This window comes from Cheilinus undulatus, linkage group 1 (genome assembly GCF_018320785.1).
Source record: "Cheilinus undulatus linkage group 1, ASM1832078v1, whole genome shotgun sequence".
NCBI lineage: Eukaryota > Metazoa > Chordata > Actinopteri > Labriformes > Labridae > Cheilinus > Cheilinus undulatus.
This window is the reverse complement of record NC_054865.1, coordinates 47,776,965-47,802,188: the sequence shown is the minus strand read 5'-3', so window position 1 is coordinate 47,802,188 and position 25,224 is coordinate 47,776,965. Positions and strand designations below refer to the sequence as shown.

Below are 25,224 nucleotides of genomic sequence, written 5' to 3'. Positions count from 1 at the left end.
GGGTAAATCTAGGAAAACCTCACCAACTTCCAAGGTTCACAGAGGATGAAGAAAGTTGTGGAGGAAACAGAAATCTCCAGCAATAGTGACAATTGTAGTTTAGGGAATGAATTTAATAAAGTGTTTCTATAAACTACAAGTGTTGCTGGAGATTTCTGTTTCCAGTCAATTTAATTTACCATGGGTGGGCTCCGATCAAGGTGTAGAAACATCTCAGAAAAGATCCAGAAAAATGGGACAAACATGAGCTTAATCTGAAGTGTTTTGTAAAGAGTCTGAATACTTAAGACAATGTGATATTTCAGGTTTGATTTTCAATAAATTTGCAAATTTTCTAAAATTCTGTTTTCACTTTGTCATGATGGAGTACTGAGTGTAGATTGATGGAAATAAAAGTGATGTTTTTCTGACTGTAGCATCAGGCTGTAACATAAAAACAAAAAAAGTGAAGGGGTCTGAATGCACTGAAATAAACCTGTCAATTATCTGGATATTCAAAGCAACTTACGGCAGTTTTCCTCATCTGATCCGTCCTTACAGTCCGTATCTCCATCACAGTACCAGTGTTCAGCGATACAGCTGCCATCCGTGCACCGGAACTCCTTGTCTGAACATTTACGCATGTCTGATGAGATAAAACAGAACAAAAATGTCACATCCAGAAGCCACAGTGAATGATAGAAGCTTGCATTCTGAAGCCCATGTGTGTATACCCACCACACTGTTCATCACTGTTGTCCCCACAGTCGTTGTCCCCGTCACAGTGCCACAGACTGCGAATACAGTAACCATTCTGGCAGTGAAACTCATCCTCCTCACACTCTCTTGGAGCTGCAGAGAAAAACAAAGATATGCCTCTGAGAAAAGAAACTACAGATACCAAAGACTGCAAACTTTAGAAGAGTTGGATAGGATGCAGCCATCCCTGAGCTGTGCTGACATGATATCCACAGCTGCACTGACACAAGGGAAACGGTGACCTTTCATGTCAGGCTCAGAGCAGAGAGCTGAGGAGAAGAAACTGATTTTTCCCTCCGTAAACAAGCTGAACTCTCCCGAGGGTGAAGGTTTAAGGCTCAAAGACTCACACTGAATATCCTGTGGTTCAACCTCAAAACTAAAATCATATGATCCGCGGTTGCTGCTGCACAGAGAAAGACGGTTAAATAAAATCAGTGAAATTGTATACGTTACTGTCACAACCACTGATCAGAGCGGAAACGTGCTACAATAATACACCCATTCAAACAGCGCTTCCCAAAGCGTGCAACAAATGTTTTCCAAAAAGAAATGAAACCTAACCACCATAATTGGTGGCTCAAAAACAGTGGCGATTCGCCCTCCAGGAAACAAAGGCTGTGGTCAGTTTCAAGTAATGTTGGTTAGAGCTTGGGACAGAGGAGTGACGAGCTTCCAATGTGGAAAAAATAAGAAAAAAATCTCTACAAATACTTCCAACCACAGCCTAAGTATAATTCTCATTTCAGTTATGAAGCTGAATGCTTTCTATGAACAAAAGACAGAAATGTTAAACCAGATAGAACTGAAGGAACAACACCCATTTCATACCCTGACCCTGGTGACCCAGAAGTCTGTTTTTCTTTTAGTCAGAAAGTGTTTATACAGCAGTATGTCTATTAGACTCTAAAAAAATTCAACTCAATGGCTTAAGGTCATTTAATTTTCATGTAGGTAATGTAACAAGATGAATGCCCTTGTCCTGATATACATGTGCAGATTCATTAAAATGTCAAATATGTTCATCAGACTACACAAAGACGTATGCAAGCACTCTCTAACTTAAAGAAACATTCTAGGCTTTCTGGGTACAAAATGTGCACAACAATGATTACCAGAGGGAATTTGTGGACATGGGTACTTATTAAGCACTGTATTCCAGTGAATATCATGCCCCTTGTGCTTTCTAGGAAGGGATGGGCAGGGAAGACTATGTGACATTATGCAAAAGATTTATGACTGTGGCCTGACATACAAGCGCATCTCAAAAAAATTAGAATATCATAAAAAGTTATTTTTTTCCTATGACTTAATTCAAGCAGTGAAACATCCATCTATTCTACATTCATCTCATACAAAGTGAAACATTTCAAGACTTTTTTTTTGTTTTATTGTTGATGATTACAGCTTACAGTTCACAAAAATCCAAAACCCACTTTCTCAAAATACCAGAATATCTTAAAACACCTGTCCAACAAATTATCAATAATACAGAAATGTTGACCTTCTGGAAAAATAATGCTCGTTTATGCTCTCAGTACTTGGTTGAGCTTTCAGCTCGTCTGTGTTCTTGAGTCTGCTGTCTCTCATCTTCCTCTTGATAATAGCCCAGAGATTCTCTACAGGGTTCAGGTCAGACCAGTTGGCTAGCCAATCAAACACAGTCATACCATGGTCAGCAATCAGTTTCTGGTAGTTTTGGCTTCACTGTGGACAGATGCCAATTCCTGATGGAAAAGTAAATCAGTATCTCCATAAAGCTTCTCAGCAAACAATCACTGACTGTGGAAACTGAAAACACTGGACTTCAAGCACCTTGGTTTCTGTTCCTCTCCGGTCTTCCTCCAGACTCTGGGACCTGGTTTTTCCAAATGAAAAGCAAAACGTAATTTTTATCTGAAAACAGGACTTTGGACCACAGAGTTCTTTTTCTCCTTAGTCCACATTAGACGCTTATAACATTGTCTGTGGTGGCTCTTGATCCATGGACTCCAGTTTCAGTCCGCTCCACTGAGTTCTTGAATCTGCTTTGTTTGACGATGCTCTGAAGGCTGAGCTCCCTGTTTCTTGTGCTCCTTTTCACATCACACTTTTCTCTTCCAGTCTACTCCTGTGAATGTATTTTATATAACCTCTAAGTACGGCCTGCCCTTTCAGCAGTGACCCTCTGTGGCTAAACAATTGTCCTCTGGAAAAGAGGCAAGTCAGCAGTCTTCCCCATGAGTGCAGCTGTGTAAACTGAACCAAACGCGAAAATTAAGTCTCAGGAAACCTTTGCAAATTGGAAGTTTCTGCAATTTGCTAAAATTCTGAGATAATGGATTTTTTGAATTTGTGACCTGTAAGCAGTAATCATCAATGTTAAAAAAAAGTCTTCAAATTTTCACTTTGTATGAGATGAATCTAGATGTTTCGGAGTACATCTAGGGAAAAAATGAACTTTTAGATGACTGTCAAATTTTTCAAGATACACCTCTAACTGTGCATGTAAATGAGTGAAATGATCCAAATCACTGCTTTTTTATCATTTGCATTCCACCTTTGCACATCAGAACCTGCTGCAAGACATGGTACAAGGGTAAATCTGCGCCAAGTGTAATCTTAAATGTATACAGGTCAAGCTTTTATGCACAATTTTTTCAAAAACAAATAAACTAGGCTTAAAAATCTGATTTTGAACCTAATCTTTAGTCTGTTAATCTCAACAAAGTTTGATTTCCAACAGTTTTAAGCCACCAAAATTTGTATCAGCTGCTTGTCTTGTGTCTAAACTAAATAAAGTGGCTGCTGTTCATGAAAAAATGTTGTTTCACTTGAATGCTAACCTTGAGACTGCAGTTATAAGACACATTTGTCATTCAAACCATCAGCCCTGAGGACGAAGTCACTCTCTCCACTGAACTTTCAGCTTGGTGACATTGACACTTTTTCACTTTCAAACCCCCCTTTATTTATACAAACAACTCCTCAACCTTGCTTCTTTAATAACACCTCCATTGACTTAACACTGAATGGATTTTCAAAACACAGTGCCCCTTCTACTGTTACCACCACGATCAATGGCAGAGCCCAGCCATGCTCGCCTGGGGCCCAAGTACACGGGTTTGTCAAGGAGAACCAATGATGGATGGCCCCTGGCAGGAGGGAATCTATAATTTATCACAGCGGTGTGTGAGTGTTAAGACGGCTGAGACAAACAGAGAGAGATAAGGGTAGGCAGAAACAGGAGGACGCTCACAGAAAAGGAGAAGATGAAGCTTCTCTTTATCTCACAGACATTTCTCTTCTTTTCTCAGGTGGGTTGCAGCATCACAGAGCGAGTCAGAGCTGCTGGAGAAAAACTTCACTTCTCAGATGAGTGATGATTTGTGACGCCCTGCAGCCTGTGTAAGTGTATCTGTTACTTACAGACGATTTTAGAGAAGAACGTAGCCTCTAAATCTAGAAAGTGAAGCCAGTGCAGATCTGCCTTAAGCCAGCAGGTCAACATTTCCTAATGAGTCCATGGTCTCAATCACAAAATTTTGCATAAAATCCTGTATGTTAGACAGAGTCTGTTTTTTGGGGGTCTCCTAGAGGAAATAAACCAGCCTTTCCCAAACTCCACTGGCTCATCACCGGACTGCTGATGGAATACATGCAAAATTAGCTGTCAGCAAACAACTTCTCTGTCTCTCAGGTATCGATTCAGGCACCATTTAGGCACCGACACTGTATAAAAAGTATTGATTTATCACCGGTATCAGAAAAAAAAATGAATGATACCCAATTCTACCATTAAGTTCCTTGAGAGGAAGTGTCTAGAACTTACAGATTGATATTCTGATGGTAAAAAAGCAATTTTTCTCATGCAAGTTGGTTACCTGCAGCTTGGAAGAAAAAGGTAACATGTTTGGAAAATACCCACCTCTATGCTTTAAGCTCCCATATTTTTGATAGGGATAAGATTTCTGTTGTTTTAATGATCGCAAGAAACAAAAGGAACCAAAACTTCAAAAACACACCGCGTCTTCAGTGAGTGCAGTGAGAAAAAGAGAGCCACGTTGGTCTTTCCACAGTTACAGCACAATTCATCTGAATTATGAGTTATAACTCCGTCTAAATTACAGAAATACGCTGAAACTGAATGTATGCCGATGTATTTTTGCAAGTGAGACATTGGCAGGAGTCTGTTTGCAACTTTTGGTGAGTAAATGGAAGAAGACTGGTATTTTTATATCATTACATTTTTACTATTATTGCATCAAAGTTTTAAATTCAGGCATCTTGACTGCCTTAATACAGTTAACAGAGTAGTCTCTGATTTCAAGCTGCTTTTACTCTGTTCCTTATTTTTAGAAATTGAATACATTTAAGGAGAATAAGCTTGTCATAAAAGATTTAAGGGAAATGTTGGAGTTTTCCCCTTTTTGTGGTTAAATTCCACAAAGGCTAAGAGCAAATATGTGTTTTCAGTAAAACGAGGGCGGTGACCCTTTAAACCAGCATCCAAAATTCAGTTTTCTCCAGCTGGTTCATTTATCACCCCTACTGACCTCCCCTCACCCACACTGGCCTCCCTTCTCCCGTAAAAAGGAAAAACCACAAAAAGCCCTGCAGTGGATCCAAATGAAAATTTAATTTCAGCCGTATTATTGACAAATACACTCATTTAATCTATTATTCAACTTGTAAGAAATAATTGATTTTCTCCCCCACTTTGTCTGGCCGAGGCCCCCCTCTCCCCTTCCATCAGCGAGGTAAACAGAGAGAGGCCGGAGGTCAACGAGTCCTGAAGATGGTCATCATTCACACAGCAGCAAACGTCAAAGGGCAAAGGGCGCTTGGAGTCATTACTAGACTCCCCACGTTTGCGTCTGCCGACTCAGATGGGGTTGGTTTTTTCTTTTTTTTCCTCTAAAAACGAAAACTTTGAAAATTCACCATGTTTGGATTCACACACCCACACAGGGACACACCTCAGTCTGTGTTTGTTTGAAAATCTTGACAACTACTCCGGTTCCAGCCAAGCGTGGAGGATTGTCTCCCTGTCTCTAAATAATGAAATAAAACTTCAGCATCCCAGGGAGAAACTAAACATACTGGGAGGTGAAAAACAGACTGGGTAGGAGAAATGAAGAGAAAGAAAAAAGCATAAAATAATAAGTAGTTTGGGGAACATGGGTGGAGGAGAAATTTACTGGGCATGAAGATGAAAAATTCATAGGTGGGTGAAGCAGACAGACCCCCCATCAGGAAGTGATTCAGTGTCTGGCTGCCGATACAGTATGTGGGCCATAAGATGAGGAGGAGAAACCTCTGGGTGAAGGACAGATAGGTCAAATAATCCATAGAGATAGCTGACGCTCACTGGGAATGTTACGGATAACCACCAGAGTCAAGTTTGAGGCGTTTCTGCTGGTAGAGATCATCCCATGTGCTGCCAAAGCATGAAGCGACCGACTAACTGGTTAAACCAGTACCAGGAGAGACAATTACCCCCACTTCTGATGCACATGTTACCGTAATTACTAAACAATGTGAGGAGTAACTGACTTTGAACTTTAGGTCACAAGAATTCGGCTGCTGGCAGAATATTTCATTGACAGTTAAAGGTTCGGTAAAAAATATTCCGTCACCAGACAAATGTGCACAGTTTTGTACTAAGACATAGTCAAACACCACTCAGGATGGAGATCCAAACCTGGTTCAATAAGGACTTGTGGCTGGTTGCACCAGCTATGCATAAGTTATGTCGTCAGTCACATAGTCAGGTCCACACATAACTCCAAGTTGGAAGTTGTCAGGGTGTCACTTAAGTTGTTTTATTGTTTGGTTGCACCATGGAGAGCCAAGGTCTGTCTTAAGGAGAGGAGACTATGGTGGCTGGGAAGTCTCACACTAATGCATATTCAAAACACTTTGCATTAACAAAAAAGATGGTTGCAAGTAGCTTCAACACAGACAGAAGCAGGATAAATGTTTTAACCCTTTGAACCCTGAGCCTATTTCTTTTTATGCTTCTGCTGGAAAATTGCATACCCATAATAAAATGGATATATCTCTGCAACCACAAGGTCTATTGAATAATTTTGGAGTCATAGTAAAGGGAACACTTGTGAGATATGTTGATATGTGTTAATATGAGTATATGTGATACTGGTGAAGAGTAAATGAAGATGGCACAAGCAAAATTGCAAAAAATTTAGGTTCGCCAAAAAAAAAAAAAAAAGCATTTTCAGGATGAATATCCCTTTGAAAATGATGCAGCTGCAGCTCTTAACCTTTATCAGACCATAGAACAACATATGAACATTATCTCTGCAAAGGTTGACTCTGATGAAGTGAAGCAGAACAAAAATTAAGAACAAAATTTAAGTTTAATAAATAATGATGAAAAATAGTCTAACCTCACATGCAATAAGCCACAAAATAGTTTTAAAAGGCATTTAAAGCATCAAACCAGCAGTTATGTTACACTAATCATATTAGTTTCTTCAGTCAGCTAAAATATCACTGATAGAGGAGTTGATACTGCTGGGTATGACTAAAAAAATATGCTAGCCATAGAGTTTGATCAACTAGCATCACTAGATATCAACATAAAATGTAGTTGAAGGTCATATGACTCTTCAAAGTCCAAACCTTCGCTCTCTTTCCTGCAGCTCAGGGCAGCCAATCACAGCAATCATAAAGTTTCAAACAAAAGCAATGATACAGTGTAATAGATAATTATAGATGCTGCAGTGAGTTGGTGATTGACATTCCTTTAAACTGAAGTTATTTCTGGGAGGGGTCAGTGAAGAGGGAAAAACAGACACAGTATTGATCTTTAGATAAAAGTACGACAGCCTGACTCTTTCCACCATGTGCTGTCTCCATCAGGAAATGTCACACCCTCAAACTATTCCTGTCGTGCACACAGAGTGTTAAGTGTGATTAAACTGAGTCACTGATCTGACAGCGGCAGTGTGATGGAACGACGGCCTACAGTGTACTACTGCACTGATCAGACTTCAATTATAGAGCCTTCTGAGTCATTATGGGTAAACACAGAGACTAAAAGTAGACCATTTGTTCACACAAGCCACAATAACTCCACCCTGACTCATTTAACACAAACACATTTGCACTTCTTCACTTGTTAGAAAGTTCTCACTTACACGGTGCATTCCTGAGCCGTACTCAGTCCTGAACTTAAACTGGTCTCTAATCTGATTTTTGCAGTGACACAGACGGACCTGAGGCCATGCAGCTTTATCAAGTTTCACTGGCTCCTGCTTTTCCAAATGGCCTATTTTCCTCTGACCCTCCCTGCCAATGTTTTCTTAACTTACACCTAGAATTTGTCACATGCCAACATTTATGTCAACATTTCAGTAGCAACTCCACTGTCCTTCATTCTCCCTCAACCAATGGAGAGCATTTTTGTCCCAGGATGCATTTCTGGAGCGATACACAGTGAAGCAAAGCCTTGAGCAGCTGGAGATGAGAGATCACAAGATCACTGTGAAGCAACCATGCCTATAAAAAGTGTTCACACCCTTGGATGTTTTACTGATTTATTGACCTTATACATCAATCAAGGTCAAATATAATTTGGCTGTTTTGACCAAAAAAATCCTCCTTAATGCCCAAGAGAAAACATATTTCTACAAAGAAAAGCCAATTAAATAAAAAATATGTGATGTAAAATAATCGACTGCATAAATTTTCATCCCCTTTAAAGTGACAGACCTAATTCAACAGAGGTTCAGCCAAATGGTGCTAGGAGTCTCACAATTAGTGAAATGGGGATTGCCTGAGTGCAGTGAATGTGATGCAAGTCATTGTAGTATAAAGACTTCTGTTTCTGGGAGGTCCAGTCACTGGTTAATTGGTATTCCTGGCTACCATTGCACAATGAAGACAAAAGAACACTCCAAGTAACTCAGAGAGAAAGTTATTGAAAAGTATAAATCAGGGGATGATGCAAAAAAAATCAAGGTGCTGAACATCCCCCAGGGTTCAGTTAAATCCCATCCCTACTGTGAAGCACAGAGGTGGTAGCATCATGCTGTTGGGATGCTTCTTAGCAGACGACACTGGAAGGCTTGCAAAGTTAGAGGGTAAAATGAACACAGCAAAATCTAGGAAAATCCTGGAATTTTAGGCTACTTTTAGTGGAGCCTACTGCTAAAAAGTGCATTAGGAATGTGCAGCAATATGGTTACACTATAGTAATCCCAAGGTTTTAAAAAACGACCACTGTATTGAGAATAAAAGGTGTGCTGGAGGGAAAAGTAAAAGTTTGTCCCTGGTTATAGAGCCTTGGTTCTCAACTGGTGGTTCACGACCCAAAAGTGGGTCACAAAGACATTTCAAGTGGGTGGCAGTCATGTGCCGAGAAGAAAGTATATGGCAAATAGTCAATGATGTGCTTTCATTTTGAAGGACATGTCTTAAACTTTCATTGCTTCTTTTGTTTCATCTCAAGTCCATACTGCTCAATACTTCATTAAAAACATTTAGCTACGAATGAAACATTTTAGAAATTCAGACTTGCATTTTGCAATTAAGGAGGTAGTGGTGAGTCCTGATGCTAAACCAGTTGATCACCACTGCTGTAGAAACTACGCAGCATTGCATTAAATACACTATGATTTAAGTTCCATCTCTTTTATTAGGTTTAACATCAACTTAGCAAGATTTCTGAGCAGAGTTGAATGAAATATTTAAGAATTTTGCAGAAGTGCATGAGGGTGAAGAGCTTCAGATATTTCATAAGATGCTACTACAAGGCATCAGTGCAAATAAAAAAGTGAACCAGCACAAAATTTCTTCATTTAAGACTGAAAAGGCTTCAAGTTTGGGCAAAGTTAAACTTTAGTCCAACATTTTAGTTACGTGTTTCCGTAGCTCAGTGTGTTGACACCCCAGCTCTCTGAAACACTAACTGTTCACTCACATAAACAGACTTTCTCAGCTATAGGCAGCTGGTAGATACATAAATACACCAGCAGAAATAAACTCACACTTACTTCACCCACTGCACTACACATTCTGCTAAGAAAGCAGCTGAGGGGTATTTTCAGTTGACATGAACTCACAAATGCACACTCACTCTCACAAACCCACACCTATCAAAAGGAGAACAGGATAAACTGAGGTCAGAGGTCACAGAGTGTCCTGTGTGCTGACCGTGGGAGTGCTGACCTCTTGTCAATGTGATCGTGCGTGCATGTTTTGGAGTGTCACAGCGAGTCTACTCCTTCAGACTCAAAAACAAACACCTCACCACACATGGCTGCCTCAAACATCTGTCTACTTTAATAACTCGCCCCCCGCCCCTCCGAGTCTGACAGAGCAGGTCCATTCTCTGTGTCCATGTGAAGCAGTGCATATCACTGTGACCGCTGCCATTTGTTTGTATGTTTGTCATGACCAGAGTGACGATGTGTACTCACGACAGTCCTGTTCGTCCGAGTCGTCCTCGCAGTCGTTGTCTCCATCACACACCCAGGACCGGCGGATGCATTTGCCGTTGTCGCAGTGAAAGTCCAGCGGAGAGCAGGTGGGAAGCACTGCAAACAAGCAAGGAAGGACAACAAATCTGTCAGAAGAACAAACAAACAAAAACAAACAGAGTCGCAGAAGGAGGAAAAGTAGAGGAAAGCATGCTATTTTTAAATGGCACTGAAATTATGCCATTTGTAGAGGCTTTAGTGGTCTTTAGGAGAATTACTAACAAACATTGGGATGTAAAAAGACCTTTATTCATTATGTATATTATTCATTTCTGTGTTAGATTAGAACTGTGCTGATCCAGGATTTCATCAGTGTCAGCTCAGTATCAGACTGACACATAAACCAGTTTAACCATCCAATTTTAGCCAATTACAGATCACCATTTCTGAAGTGATTATAATGCAACATATTCTGACCCTATGACACTGTTGACCCCCTAAACCAAAGCTTAAATGGTACTGGATTTATCAGATTTTTTCGCTACATACAACAACTGGTTTTTTTTTGCAGTTTTTACAGTAAATGGAGCTCAGAGTGAGTTCATGCAGAACATGGCAGTCAGCTGATCCCAATTATCGATCCCAGCTCCCACAGCCAATCACAGCTCTTCCTCTTGACACAGCGGTGTATTTAGATATGAAATACTTCTCACTAATCCCTGTTTCATTAATGCTGATGCACCATGCTGCTGGAAAAGCTTATCCTCTTCCACCCCAGCTTCCTCCATTATAGCATACTAAGATTCATGCTAATTTACATAAATGAACAAATTTAATTTTGTTCAGTATGCTTTGTAATTATTGTATCTATCCACATGGTGGTTTCTAGGTATGCACTTCCTGGAAAGTCAAAGCATGCTGTTTGACTAATCCAGGGAGCATCTACTGAGCAGAGCCTCCTCTGCCAAGTAAAACTACATGTCCATTTTGCAATAAAATGGTTAAATGTATGACGAGTGCTCCTGACTGAACTGCATGTTTTATCTGCATGTTGGCTTTCATATGGAGATTTCCTGTCTCTGAGCTCTACAGGCAGTTCCTTTGACCTCATAGCTTGGTTTTTGCTCTGATATGCATTTTGCATTTGACCTATCCAACCAATTTAATTTACCTCTGATAGACTCCAGTCAAGGTGTAGAAACATCTCAACAAAGATCTGGAGGAATGGGAGGAACATGAACTAAATCTCAAGTGTTTTGCAAAGTATGATAATGTAAATGTGATATTTTAGTTTTCAATTTTCAGAAATGTGCAAAAAATTCTACTTTGAGTTCTACTTTCACTAAAAGTGATTTTTTCAACAGTAGCTGAGGCTGCAACATAAGAAAAATGAAAAAAAATGAAGGGGGTCTGAATATTTCTTCAAGCCACTGTATCTAAAACCTTATAAATTGCTCTATATTGACATCATAAATCATCACCCTGACAAATTTCCAGTCACACATATAATCATATGGAGCTGTTGACCTTGTAAAACTTATATTCAAACAGGAAGTCCATTATTCTAACACACTGATGAAGCATGTACACATTCTGTAGTCAACGCTCCCGTTTGGCTGCAGCAAAGGTCACAGTTTGATTGACAGGGTTTAAATACAGGAGAGTTTTTTCTCTGTTTGGTGTCAGCTGATCCGGGGCCAGGACCTGATCTGGACATACACGTCCTCCTGTCTCCCACCTCCTCACCCTGAGACCCAAAGAGCAGCACCGAGCCCGGCTCAGCGCATTCCTCCCTAACTTCATATCCGCTCTAAGTGCAGCTACTTGCTATCTAAGCAGAGCCTGAATGACTGGCCCTTTGTCATCAGCAGACAGAGCTAATTTAATTACAGGCCAAGAGGGATGGAGGGACGGGGGGAGGAGGGGGAGCTGTACTCCTCAGAGTGGACTCTCACTGGCCTGTCAATAGCAGAGATGAAATATTGACTGAGCATCGCAGACTTTATGAAAAATGTATGACGTCACGCTGAGAGTTAACCAGCCAAGCAGACAGGCGGGCGAGCCGGAGCTCAGTGAGTGAATTAAGTAAGAGTGTGTAAGTGTGACTGTGAGTTTGGGTGTGGCTCTGGTCTCTGGGGGAGGTAAAGCCCCACTGACCCACATACCCCTGCTAGGATACTACATTATTCAGAGGGAAACACAAAAAAGAGACAGAAGAAAGAAGAACCCAAGATCTCCCACTATGCCACCCCTTTATTCTCCTCACCTTCTGATGAACCCTCTTTTTGTCTACATTACTAGACCACACTGGTGGCTTGGCTCATTTTGCATGTATAATGCATTTCTGCAAACAATTATCTGTATCCCTTTCTTAATTCTCTTCCTTGCAGGCAGCCATTGGTTTCACTTCATTATGAATGAGACGGAGAAAAATGCTGCGTTTAGTATTTATGTCAATGCACTGGTGACATTTTAATAAAGCTATGAGGAGGAGGAGATGCATTGAAACTACAGTGTGGTTCATTCAGACAAGCTGGAGGAATGTGAGGTTTGAGAGACAAGCACTGCTAAAAAGAATTCCTCATTAAAGGGGGGGGTGGGGGTACCATCTAGTTGCATCTATGTGAGAAAGGAGAATGATCGCTGCTCTCATCACCGTTTCTTTCCAGAAGAAGCTATGGTGACTGCCAAAGTTGAGAGACATTTTTAACTCCTACTTGAGCCAGTTTTGGGTCTGTATGTTCTGAAATGTGGCAGAGCAACACTGTGCTCCATAGAAGAAGATTCAATTCAAGTAGAAGGCACAACTACAGTTCAGTATTTTTAGCAGAGCTGGCTACGGTGCTGTTGGATGGTTTCAAACTGGGTACACTACTACCAAGAATGTAGGAAGGTGAGAGCAATAATCCAGTGGATGAGTGTACATCACTGCAGATACTATTTAGAACAGATACGGCTTTAATGTTATCAGTTTCCTGCGTCATCAATGTTTCATGTTTAGCATCTTTACTGAGTGTAGAAAGTCCTCTAACGTAAGTTGAGGTATTGCACTATGAGTGATCCGTACTGAGATAAAAAAAAAAAAATTAAAAAAAATCATCATCATGCACTCAAACCTTGCAAAACAAGTTTGATGCATTTTTCAATTAATTGTAAAAATGTGTAGTAATCCGTAGTCATAAACATGTTTGATTCTTGTTTGAGGAGTTGTTGTCTTTTAAGCTGGGCAACTTACAGAGAAGTTAAAGCTGTGGTTGAATTTTCTTTTCAGGATTTCTTTTCTCTTTATGCAAAGAAAAAAAGACTTGTTTCTGCTATTTCTTTGCCTCTCATTGATTACAGTGATGTTTCATACATGCATGCACCTTCTCAAAGCTTTAAATCTTCCAATACTGTATACCATGGTGCACTGAGGTTCATTATCTTAATTCCTTCACCCATCATTGTGTTCTGTGTGATCGAGTTGGGTGGCCTTCGTTGACCACATGCAGACAAAATCATTGTCATATCTTTATTTTTAATGCTTTACTCAACCTGCTAGAAAGAACTGACAGGTCAGCACTCAATAATGTCCTTTCAGGTTCTTTAATTCTAGGTAAGGCGGTTTCTCAGACAAAACAAATGTGTTTCGATAAGCAGTCTTCACAACACTGGCCTGTGGCTTCTTTCCTGCATGTCATTCTCCAGTCTCTCAGCCCTGTTTCCAGCTTTATCCACTGTTCTCTCTCTCTGTCTGTAATAATGGCTGTGATGAATGGAGATAATTTACTGGATCTTTATTTTCATCATATGTTTTTGGACTTTCTGCTTTTATTAAGACAGCTGTAGAGAGATGATGGTAGAGGGTTAGAACCTGCAGCTCATGCATAGAGGACTGTATCCATCTCTATGCTGAAAAATTACACTACTGTTCCAGTTTAAAGTTAGCTTCTGATGTGACAAGGAAAGATTAAGCAGCAAAAACTTTAGCAATTTCCTAAAAAAGCTCATAAATAACAGATTCATGGAATTAATATCTTTTTTTTTTGTTTTAATGGACTCAGGAGATCAATGATTAATCCACCAACAGACCAAAACTTTCTAGACCACATTTTTCATAGTGGCTTAATTTTTGGAATTACTGAGAAACAATCTGAATTGGAAATGGACTTGAGCTTAGATCGTTTTTTTTTTTTTTTTCCTCATTTTCTGACAACTCAAAAGGCCTTTTACACAGCAGGAGAAACTTCCATATTCACATTAATTCACTCCACATCCATACACTGATGCTGGAACTGCCATGTAATGTATCTATCAGGATTAGCTCATCTCATTCATGTGCATCCATACACCTTCACATACCACAAAGTTAGCAGTGGGAGAAATCTGTGCTGAAGTGATTTCTGTGCTGAATAGTTTGCATTCAATATCTGTCATAACTGACATATGAAGATATGGGGGGTTGTCATTGTACAAATTTTTACCTATGAATGCATGGCATTCAGTTTGTACTGATATGTGATATGCCAGGATTTACTTATCAATTTCAGCTGATAACGAGTCCTAAATTTCAGTTCTTCAGCTGATCTGTTGGTCCTGCATAAAACTCCACAAACTTACTGATAAATACAGCCAATATTTACAGAAAAAAACAACTATTCTTTAAAAAAAGGTCACAATTTACATCAGATATAGCCCAGTATATTTATACCACAGCATATACATGCCAGTATTTACAGCAGGTCTAGGTCAACATTTACTGCAGGTATAGTCCCAAATTTCTGGCATATAGGCAAAAATTTTCAATGGATATAGGCTAATATTCACAGCAGATAAAGGTCAATAATAACAGCTGATCAGGACCAAAAAATACAGCATGTATAGGCCAACATTTACAACAAATAAAGGCCAATGTTTACAGCAGATTTAGGGCAATGTTAGCAGCAAACCTCAGCCGATATTCACAACAAATATATGAAGGACAATATTACAGCAGATATAGGACAATATTTACAGCAGATATAGGCAAATATTTATAGCAGATATAGGCAAATATTACAGCAGATATAGGCCGATATTACAGCAGATTTAGGCTGATATTTACAGCAGATATAGGCCGATATTACAGCAAATATAGGCCAATATTTACCGCAGATATACGTCGATATTACAGCAGCTATAGGCAAATATTACAGCAGATATAGGCCGATATTACAGCAGATACAGGCAAATATTACAGCAGATATAGGCCTATATTACAGCAGATATAGGCTGATATTACAGCAGATATAGGCCTATATTACAGCAAATATAGGCTGATATTACAGCAGATATAGGCCGATATTACAGCAGATATAGGCCGATATTACAGCAGATATAGGCAAATATTACAGCAGATGTAGGCTAATTTTACAACAGATATAGGCCAATATTACAGCAGAAATAGGCTAATATTTAGTGCATAGACCGATATTTATAACATTTGAACTGGTTGTAAATATTTGCAGGAATTTTTGTATCCGCCAAAGCAAATTATGATCTTGTTTGGATTTTTGGGTACTACAATGTAATTGTTCGGACTTGGTCTTAAATAAATTGGTTACATTCGGTGCATCCTTACTTTCCATCAAACTAACAAAGTTTGAAGAATCTCTGACCGGGCATCAGCAGATTCATGTCCTCGACCGACAGCAGGGGAAAAATGCTGCTTCTCAACCTTTCAATAAATAATTCAGCTTATCTGAGGAGAAAGTGAGCCAGCCCAGTGTTAACACGCACACATGCAGACATAAGCAAAGCGTCACAGGCTGAATCGGCTAAATAAACACACACTCGGACATTGTTTACGCACACAAATTGGGAGAGAGGCAAAATGTATGCAAATAAATACTCTTCTCCCTCTTTAACCCACACAAACACATGGTGCAGCAGTATGTGGGGCCTGTATGCTGGTATCAGGTGGATCAGCAGGGAGCATGCTGGGTAGGTTGATGAGGTCTCTGGGCGCTTTGATCCCTCTTATCACAGAGATTCTGCTCAGCTCAGCTCCACTCTTCTCGCTACAGCTGCATTCCTCTGAGGCTCACACACACAAAGACACAAACTCACAGCTCACATTAATTAACACAAGAGCTGTCCTAACCTTAACTTCCTTCATGGTTCCTGTTTGTCGCATTTAGGAATCATTTTAAGATACAATTTTGACTATTCCTGAAAGCTGCCTACATCTCCCATGATGCTTTCCAACATCAAAAGAACAGCAGGTCTCTTTGTGCTTACTATGTTAAGGCTGACAACAATATTAATGATGTATATGTTTCAGCTAAGAGTGCTGACAGAAGTATGCCACAGCAAAACCACATCAAAGCTGGTGTAACATTACACAAGCTGCTGGCGTCAGATGCATAACACATTGCATTCTGGTCCATTTCCTGCTCCTGTGGTGCTCAATTAATTATGCAATATTGTCACATCCTCTTGAGCATATTCATATAACAGCTGCAGATGATGCATATGCCTTATATTTGGAAATGCTCTGGCATAAAACTGCACTAAATTCGGAACAAAGTTCTTATTTGACTTGTTTACTGAGAATTAGACTGATGCCTTCAGATGAAACAATTACACGATTTCATTTTTATAACTCTAGTGGTAAACAGACACACAGGGAGACTGTTTGAGTTGTGTGTTTGCCTTTTGGCGTTTAAAACTTGACAAAAACAAATATAAAAGGACACAGATCTACGGTTTACCAGGTATTTCTCTAGCTAAGTTAAGTGGGTTAAACTCCAGGTGAAAAAAATTGGAATAACAGAGACATTCTTGACAAAAGCTCTTTGAAAACTACCTCTTTTTTTGGAGTTGGGCATTTATGATAGTCCGGCTGCAGATGGTTCCTTTCTGACAGCCACTCTAACAGACCGTTCATCTGAGACGCCATGTATCTCAGAACAAAAATACACACAAAAACTTGGTTAAAATTAAAGATTAAACTTCTGTTTAGGGTAAGGTTAAATGTTAAGATAATAAATAGGAAACCAAAAGCGAAAAGTTTAAAACCTGACCTTCAAAACATAATTAAGAAACATTTAACAAAGCCAATTAAACATTCTGCAGGAAAAACCTTGTTCTCCATGTTCCGTTAACTGCATAAGCTCCAAAGAGAACAGAGCTACATAGCTAACTGAGCTATGTAGCCAGAAGAGCTAAAGCTAAGCTCAAAAAGCAGCTACATCAGCTACATAGTATCTAAATTATCTGTGGAGCTAAGTTGACTCAATCTATGGTTGCTAGAGCTCAAGTTACAAAAGCTAACTTTGCTATGGATGACAGCGCTAAATAGCTTATGTAGCTACATCGCTAACTTAGCTTTCATAGCTAAAGCAGCTTTGTAAGCTATGTAGGTACATTATCTGTGTAGCTAAGTTAGCTTAAGCTATGTTTGCTAAAGCTCATGTTGCTTAAGCTTACTTAGCTATAGATAATGGAGCTACAAAGCTAATATAGCTACATAGCTACCTCAGCCAACATAGCTTAAATTCAACTCACAAAGCAACTATGTAAACCACAAAGGTGCATTATCTACATAGCTATGTTAGCTATAGCTATGTTTACTGAAGCTCAAATTGCTAAAGTTAACTAGGCTACACTGTCTTATGTGGTCATTTTAATTGCATAGCTATTGAAGCTATTATAGCTTTAGTGAAAGCTAACACACTAGTAGGTCACAGGTCTATCCATAATTTAATCCCAGATTAGACAATTTTGCAAAGTGACTTCAATATTTAAATAACTCCCCAGAAATAACTTCATAATAAAAGCATTGTTCAAAGACACATGTAGTCTTATAAAAAAAAAACGGTGTTAGTTGAAGGTTTAGTTTTTAGAAATGTACATTTAAAGATCAATGTTTTTAATTGTTGTAATAACAGACAGTACAGGTGTGTATCTCTTCTTTGCAAGACAATTCAATGAAACTCCAATTAAAAGTCACCAGCTATGACCTGATTCACTGACAACTCTTTAAAATACAGGATGATTAAGTCCAATCTGATTCAGTTTGGTCTGATTCTATTTGATCAAATGATGGAAGACTGATGATGGAATCCCAATGTCTTTCGTTGCACTGCAAAACTGAAAAAGGGGGACACAAGATCATTCAAAAAACAAATGTAAAAGGGGACACAAGATCATTTAAAAAACAAATGTCTGCAAGTTATTCATACAAGTTATTCATATGTGAGTGTATAACATAAATTAAAAGCTGAAAATAATGAGCCTTGTTAAATTGAAAATTGTATCGTCTGTAACGTGACCTATGAGTATGCATGTCCTACTAGCCAATGCTGGTATGTGTGTGTGCTCCATGTCTTTAATAAGATGTATGAGTGTGTCTTTAAGTGGCCTTGAGCAGCAGAGTTAATGGCCTCTCCTTACACAGAGCGGCTGAATCAAGTGGCTCTAATGGGACCAATATATCTGCCTAAACTCAGCTCATCACACCGGCCGGGCGGATGGGAGGACGGACACATGAGACTGAGATAGAAAGAAAGAAAGAGAGAGGGGTCACTGTGTTTGACTGAAAAACAGATGTGGACTCCAGAGAGAGGAGTCTGGGACTAATGAAAGGATTTCATCCGAGGAGCTTTAATAAGGGTCTCTATTTCAACAACAGGTGGGTTTACCTCCAGATTACTGTCGTCTTCACTGGAAGCATTTACTCACGTTAAGGGATTTGTATTTTGTATCTAATTTCATTGGTTTGACATCATGCTACATCTCTTTAAATCAATGATGCATGTTAACATCACTTGACAACAGCTAAAACGAAGATATTGGGATAATCTGCAGGTGTTGGGCACTTGTAAGCCTTACTGTAAATTACTTTGAAACAACATCTCTTAAACTCGACACGAAGATGCAGAATGTTTGCTTGCTGAGTGTCTCTGCTGCCCTCTGTCAAAGCATTAACTCCAGTGGCTCATTTATTTAACCAGTCAGCAAATGTAAGTTTTAAGTCCCTTTATCATCTCATTAAAATGTACACATCAGCATTAGTGTCTGTTTTCCTCTGGTTATTAAGTCCCAACCAGCATTTTTTTTATTTTTCCACTTCCCGTTAATAGTTATCATCATGGATTAATAAAAACAATGATCTGAGGATATTCTGTAGGCTATATGATGCTAAACAGTTATCATTCAAAATTCAAAATAACTTATAATGTTTCATAAATCTTGTTCTGTTGATTTTTAAGATGATTTAGACTACAAGAAGGATGTAATGAGGAACCTGTCACAGATGTAATTTCGGACCAAGTTTTTCTTTACTCCTTCTACCTCTTTACAAATTACCACTGACTTACTCCATGTGTCTCTCAGCAGACTGCACTCTGCAGACTTCTGAGCACTTCCATGTTCTAACGCCAGCCTAGTCATAATACAGGAGTTGATTGGTCAAGAAGCATCACATCTGACTACTGCTACTGCAAAGAAAGGAAAATCTGCACAATTTGAAATAGACTACCACTGAAATAAATTGAACGTAGCCATGTTTGGGAGGAAAACAAGTTATGATCTGAATATTTACAGTAGCTCCAGCTGCAGGAGGAAAATACACAACAGCATCTGTCTGCATCAGTTACTGTATATGCAGCCTCTGCATCGATCGTCTGTGTTGCTTTGAATTAACCATTTGGTGACCATTTTGACTCAGCTTTACTAATCATACTTGTCATCTTTCCAGTGTTGATTTAATTTAGCAAGTTGCAGTAAAATACTGAACAATCCAAAACAGCACAAGTTGGATCTCCTCCATGCCAATAGGTGACCTGTGGTGCCACACAAATAATCACGCCAGCCTATCCTCCTCATTCTATGGTGCCATCTTTGATGTCTGACCTTCATCTACTCCTTCTACTGACTGGCAGTGTGGCACAGTGACTTTTATTGCTTTTTATACTTCATTGGACTTCACTGTATAATCTCTACACTGTAGTTGAAACACAGATAACAGGCCACAGATAACAAGAACTTCCTAGAACTAAAAGTACTTTCGGTAAAAATGCACCTTTAACAACTCAGTGAACTATCTTTTTTCTCATTTAAAAGGCATAACATCTATATTCATCATATTTTAGAAGTACCTCCTCTGTCATTCTCCTCTATCTAATCCCCTCTGCCCCTCTCATCCATATCAGCCTCTCCTCCTCTACTCACTCTTTATTTTCCTCGCATAGCCGGTCCCGACAGAGGCTACTTATCTGATTCAAGGCAGCTCTGGTCAGTAGCCAGCGCATATTTTAGCCCGTCAGAGCAGAGTGGTAATGCCAGCAGAGTTTTTCTTGGCAGTGTGTTCAGCGGCGGCCTGTATGATGGGCTCCCTCCGTCCTCCTCCACCTCTGCAGTAGACAGACCTCCTGCCTCTCACCAACCACAACGCCGCACCACATTCAGAGAGCCATCAAAAACTCCCTGCAAAATTATGTTAATGTAATAGTAGCTTTCAGAGGCTGACATCAATCTAAATCATATGGTATAATATGTAACATGTACTCCAAGATTAACTCACAGCAGAGCCAACTTGATCAGCTTTATCTCCGAGTTTCTTACTCTTTCGGTCTGATCAGATAACTGTGAGCACTTCCAATCCTAACTGATGAGTAAATACTGCAAACTCGACTGAGGACAGAGCCTTACTGGATGATCATGACACTGGTTATGACACAATCGTCTCTAGTCATTTTACTGTCCATCAAGGCGGATTAGCGCTGAAATATTTGCTTGTTGCTATGACAAATCTCTGCTGAGAGTTTGACACTCGGATCCTGTCAACCAGAAAACCCACACATTCTCTCCTTGAGAGGCTAAATGACAGGAAATACTCTAACTCTGTCTAATGATGACATTTAGAGACTATTATGATCAAGTGTCACTGGATGAAACGTAGTAATGATTTCTCTAATGTGCCCGTTCTTTGGACACCCACGTGCAGCGTCTGCTTAGGCTGCTCTGAGCTTCACTGGACAGGGATGATTAGTGCTGCTTGTATAAAACAGGAAATGGGATAGATTGAAGAAAGAGGGTTTTAAAATGACAGGAATAAAAGGGAACAGTTTGAAAGGACATGGAGAGAAAACCTTGAGTCTGAATGGTGGAAAGGCGTAAAAGGAAACCCAAACAATGTCCTCTGAGAATACAGATGAATACAACCTACCAGAAAATCTGCTCTTAATGCTACCCTTCAGCCTGGCAAATACTGTGCAGTTTCAAAACAAGTCTTACTTAATATGAAATTTCTGATGAATCCTGTCTAATTTTGTCATGTAATGTACAGTGGGATATGGCATATGAATAAACAGCCACTCAATACTGTTTTTGTGGGCATACGATACTAAAAATAAATCTCTTACTACAGCTTTAACCAGTTGGTGATGTGATACTGGCTATCCACTTCTCACAACCATCTATTGGACTGCTCATGTAGCTAGATTAAAGGTCAGAAACACCTGAACCAACCGTCTAGGCAGGATTACTGACATTCATATCAGATCATTTCATAATCTGCTCAGCAGCCTCAAGATATCTATCTCTGGATCAAAGGGATCGTCCTGGAGCCTCCAACAAGACAAAAGGGGATAGTGTGTCACTGCAGTTTGGATTTAAGATAGAAGAGTTCAAGCAGGTGAAAACTTGCACACTCAAGCAAACACAGCCGTGGTTGTCTGTCTGATCATGTGACCAGTGTGTGTGCAAAGTAAACACCGTACCTACGCTCTAACAGTGGGGAAGACAATCAACAAGTCACCAAATGACGTGAAGGCGACATCCTTGATTCCCTGACTAAAAACAACAGGGTTGAATGAAAGATCAAAACAAAATCAAATCAATATTCGTCATGTTTGCCAGTTCAGTGTGGTTTTTAATCAACAGCCTCATTTAGCAGGAGGGTAATTGTATTTGTCTTTGTGGAAGGTGCTGACATTTGTAACTACTTACAAATCATTGTTTCAGTAACTCAGTTAATTATGCAGCCTATAAAATGAATTCCCAAACAAACTAACGGGTGCATACCACCAGTTTTCGGAGCCTGAGGCGATGTCTGCTTAATGTTTATTTTGTCTGCCTGTCAAAAAACCCAACAGAAAACATTTCAGGTACACGGTTGTAAATTATACTGATATGAAGTAAAGAAAAGCAACACTTATTGCAACATCATTGGGAGAGTGATTAATAGTCAGAGGGGGGAATATTTCCTCCTGTTTCCAAAAGTAAATCAAGTTTAGGAATCTATCTAAAGTTTCTGCTGCCTCTATCTTGATGTCAGGCTCAAACCTGAAACACTACAGACAAATCACTTTAGCTGTCAAATCTATCTTTTGCAACATCTTATATAAGAAAGGTTAAATAATGACAATGAAACTTTACATTTACTCCATTTCATTTAATTCCCAAGCATGATAGACACTCAAAGTCCAGTGTGTTTGACCATAGTGTGTGCTCTGTACCACACTCAGGGATGGCATATACACAGGCACAGGCATGCAATGTGGACATGACGTAAAATAACTACAACTGTTCCTTTGGATAATCATTTTAAACATAGCAGAGTGTCGGAGGGCTGTACTGTACCAAAACGTGAGTGAAATTACGTTCATGTTTTTCTCCATTTTGCTGACTTCGACAGTTCTGTCTTCTTAACTACATGTGTCACATCATGATGTGATGGCGTATCTGTCCAGGAGAAATGTGAGTATTGGTCAGTGGGGGGCAATCATGCCTTGCTTTCATGTCAACTGGTCCTGGATTTTGGGCCTGGCTTTCTGTGAGTCAACTTTGTGGAAACAAGCTAGATTCCATTTTTTTAACACTGTGTACAATGGTACTGCAAAAAAAGAAGACAAGTTGTTTGCAAAGATTTTACATCTATCAGTGCCAGGATAAGACTAACCTCTTTATGACGATATGGTTAAATACTGTAAGGTTTACCTTCCTAAACTTTTACTTTTTAGGGCAGTGCTACTGAACCAAAGAGCCAAAGTGTTGAAAAATGCCTTCACAAGTGCCACAGTCCACACCTGGAGGTGTGAATCCAATAATAACTAAATATATATACTGGTCAGAGCATTCAGAGAGCAGTTTAATCTTTTATTTTTATCATTATTCTTTACCTACAGTCAATCCAGATAATTATTGGGGTTAAAAAGCTAGCCATCACTGTTTATCCATATTGTCAACTCATCAGATGATGCTTTTGTTTGATTTACAAAAAAATGCATCATCCTCTTTTCATATTGTTCTGCTTATAAATACAAAACATCTGATTTAAATATAATTAAAAAATGTAATTTAAAAAAGATTTGTTTAATATGGTTAATATTAAAGGTAAAGTTAGAAAAACATGAAATTTAGGGGCGAGATCTTCAGATGAGTCGACTGTGAAAATTACGCATTTTATACCAGAAAAAGCTCACTTTTATCTTGAATTAATAAAAAATAGTTTAATATATTTCCGTGTGTCTGATCTAGTTGACAAAAATGAAAATATATTTTGCAAAAAATTCATGTTTTAGAAAAAAAAAATTAAACAAAAGTAAGAGAAATGTAGAGACAAAAATAAAGGTTAAAAAAATAAATTTGACATTGAAAGCCTACTGTATGGGTGTGGGAAACTAATCGATTGATGTGACTTGCAATGACATATTTCTGAGGTCACAATATCTTTTTTTTAAGGGGACATATTATGCAAAATCAATTTTTCAGGCTTTTCTAAAAGAAATACACCCCCCTGGCCTGTCCACAATCCCCTCAAGTACCAGAAAAATCCTTTCCCTTCCACCCTCTCTTTCTCCACCATTCAGAAAATATGTGCTGAAACAAGCCGTTCTCAGATTTTAACCCTAGTGACCTCACATGGGGAGTAAGCACCCGCCCTCAGGTTTGGTTGGCCCTCTCCCACTTGAAAGAAAGTTACACCCTCCTCTACTGCTACTCCTCTCCAGCTGAGATGCTGGATAGCTCAGTGGGTTACCCTGCTGACTGTGGTCTGGGAGGTTGATGGTTTGAATCCAACTCAGGTCCTAAACTTTGGATAAAAGTGTCTGTAACATCAGGAAAGCCACATCCATTTCCTGAGAGGAGTGTGGTCAGGGGCGGAGTCAGACAGTTCATTAACATTTAAAGGCACAGACACAGAAACGGCTCATTCTGAGCAGGGCTGAAACAGAGAGGTTTTTTGACATGCAAAAATCCAATACTAAAGTGATTTTTTAAGACTAAAAAGAGTCACTGGTGGCTTCAGAGTCTCAAGTTGAGCATCACTTTTTCTAGGGTTCCTGATATAATTCAAGTCGAAATCAAACAATACTAACACCCATTTTCATATCATAACATTAAAATAGAAGGCACCCAAAATTGGGTAATTCTGTCTTTATGATTATGAAAATTGAAGTAATATTTAGATAAGTGCAACTTAGACAGTGTCTACAACCTAACCTGGAACTTTCTATTAACAAATCTTATCAGTTGAAGATCTGCTCTGACTACGGTAAACATCAATAAGACGTGGTTATTAAAAAGACGCCACTTTTCAGATGAAAAAAAGCTGTTTCCTGCTGACTTGCTTCTGATATTTGGCAGCAAAACAAACTTCTTCAACTCGGTAGAACAGCTGAGACTCACACTGTCTGTGAAGTCACATGCGCCTTCAGTCCATCCACCAAGTGAAGGTACGGGTGTCTGTGGAAATGCAAACTATTGTGGGGTTTAGCAAACCAAACCATTCTCAGTCAAACTGGACCACCTGATGGAAACCTGGTTTGAGGGTGGAGGTGAAGGCTATGTCTGGTGTAGTGACAACTCTACTCTTCACACAAAGTTTTATTTATAAAAACCAGACCGAGCCGCGTTGACAATGCCATGATTTACCAGGAACACATCAGAGAAGCAATACTCTTAACAAATCACTGAGTAAATCCTTCTGTTTGTCTTGAAGCTGTCAAAAAAAGGGAGGCAAACGACTGCTGCCTTAATAAGGTCAGCAAAGTCCTGCCACAAAGGAGTATAAACCACTGTGCTGAGTCTCCAT

At 39.4% G+C, this 25,224-nt stretch overlaps 1 protein-coding gene across 4 annotated transcripts in view; it reads right to left on the bottom strand.

The window, feature by feature from the left end:
• lrp4 (low density lipoprotein receptor-related protein 4) overlaps positions 1 to 25,224 on the bottom strand; it is a 187,504-nt gene that overhangs the window by 61,865 nt on the left and 100,415 nt on the right. For all 4 annotated transcript variants that reach the window (XM_041785232.1, XM_041785242.1, XM_041785250.1 and 1 more), the window contains exons 3-5: positions 10,164 to 10,280; positions 718 to 831; positions 509 to 625 (exon numbers count right to left, since the gene is read on the bottom strand). In XM_041785232.1, the coding sequence (XP_041641166.1) occupies positions 509 to 625; positions 718 to 831; positions 10,164 to 10,280 (348 nt within the window). The remainder of the gene's footprint in view (positions 1 to 508; positions 626 to 717; positions 832 to 10,163; positions 10,281 to 25,224) is intronic.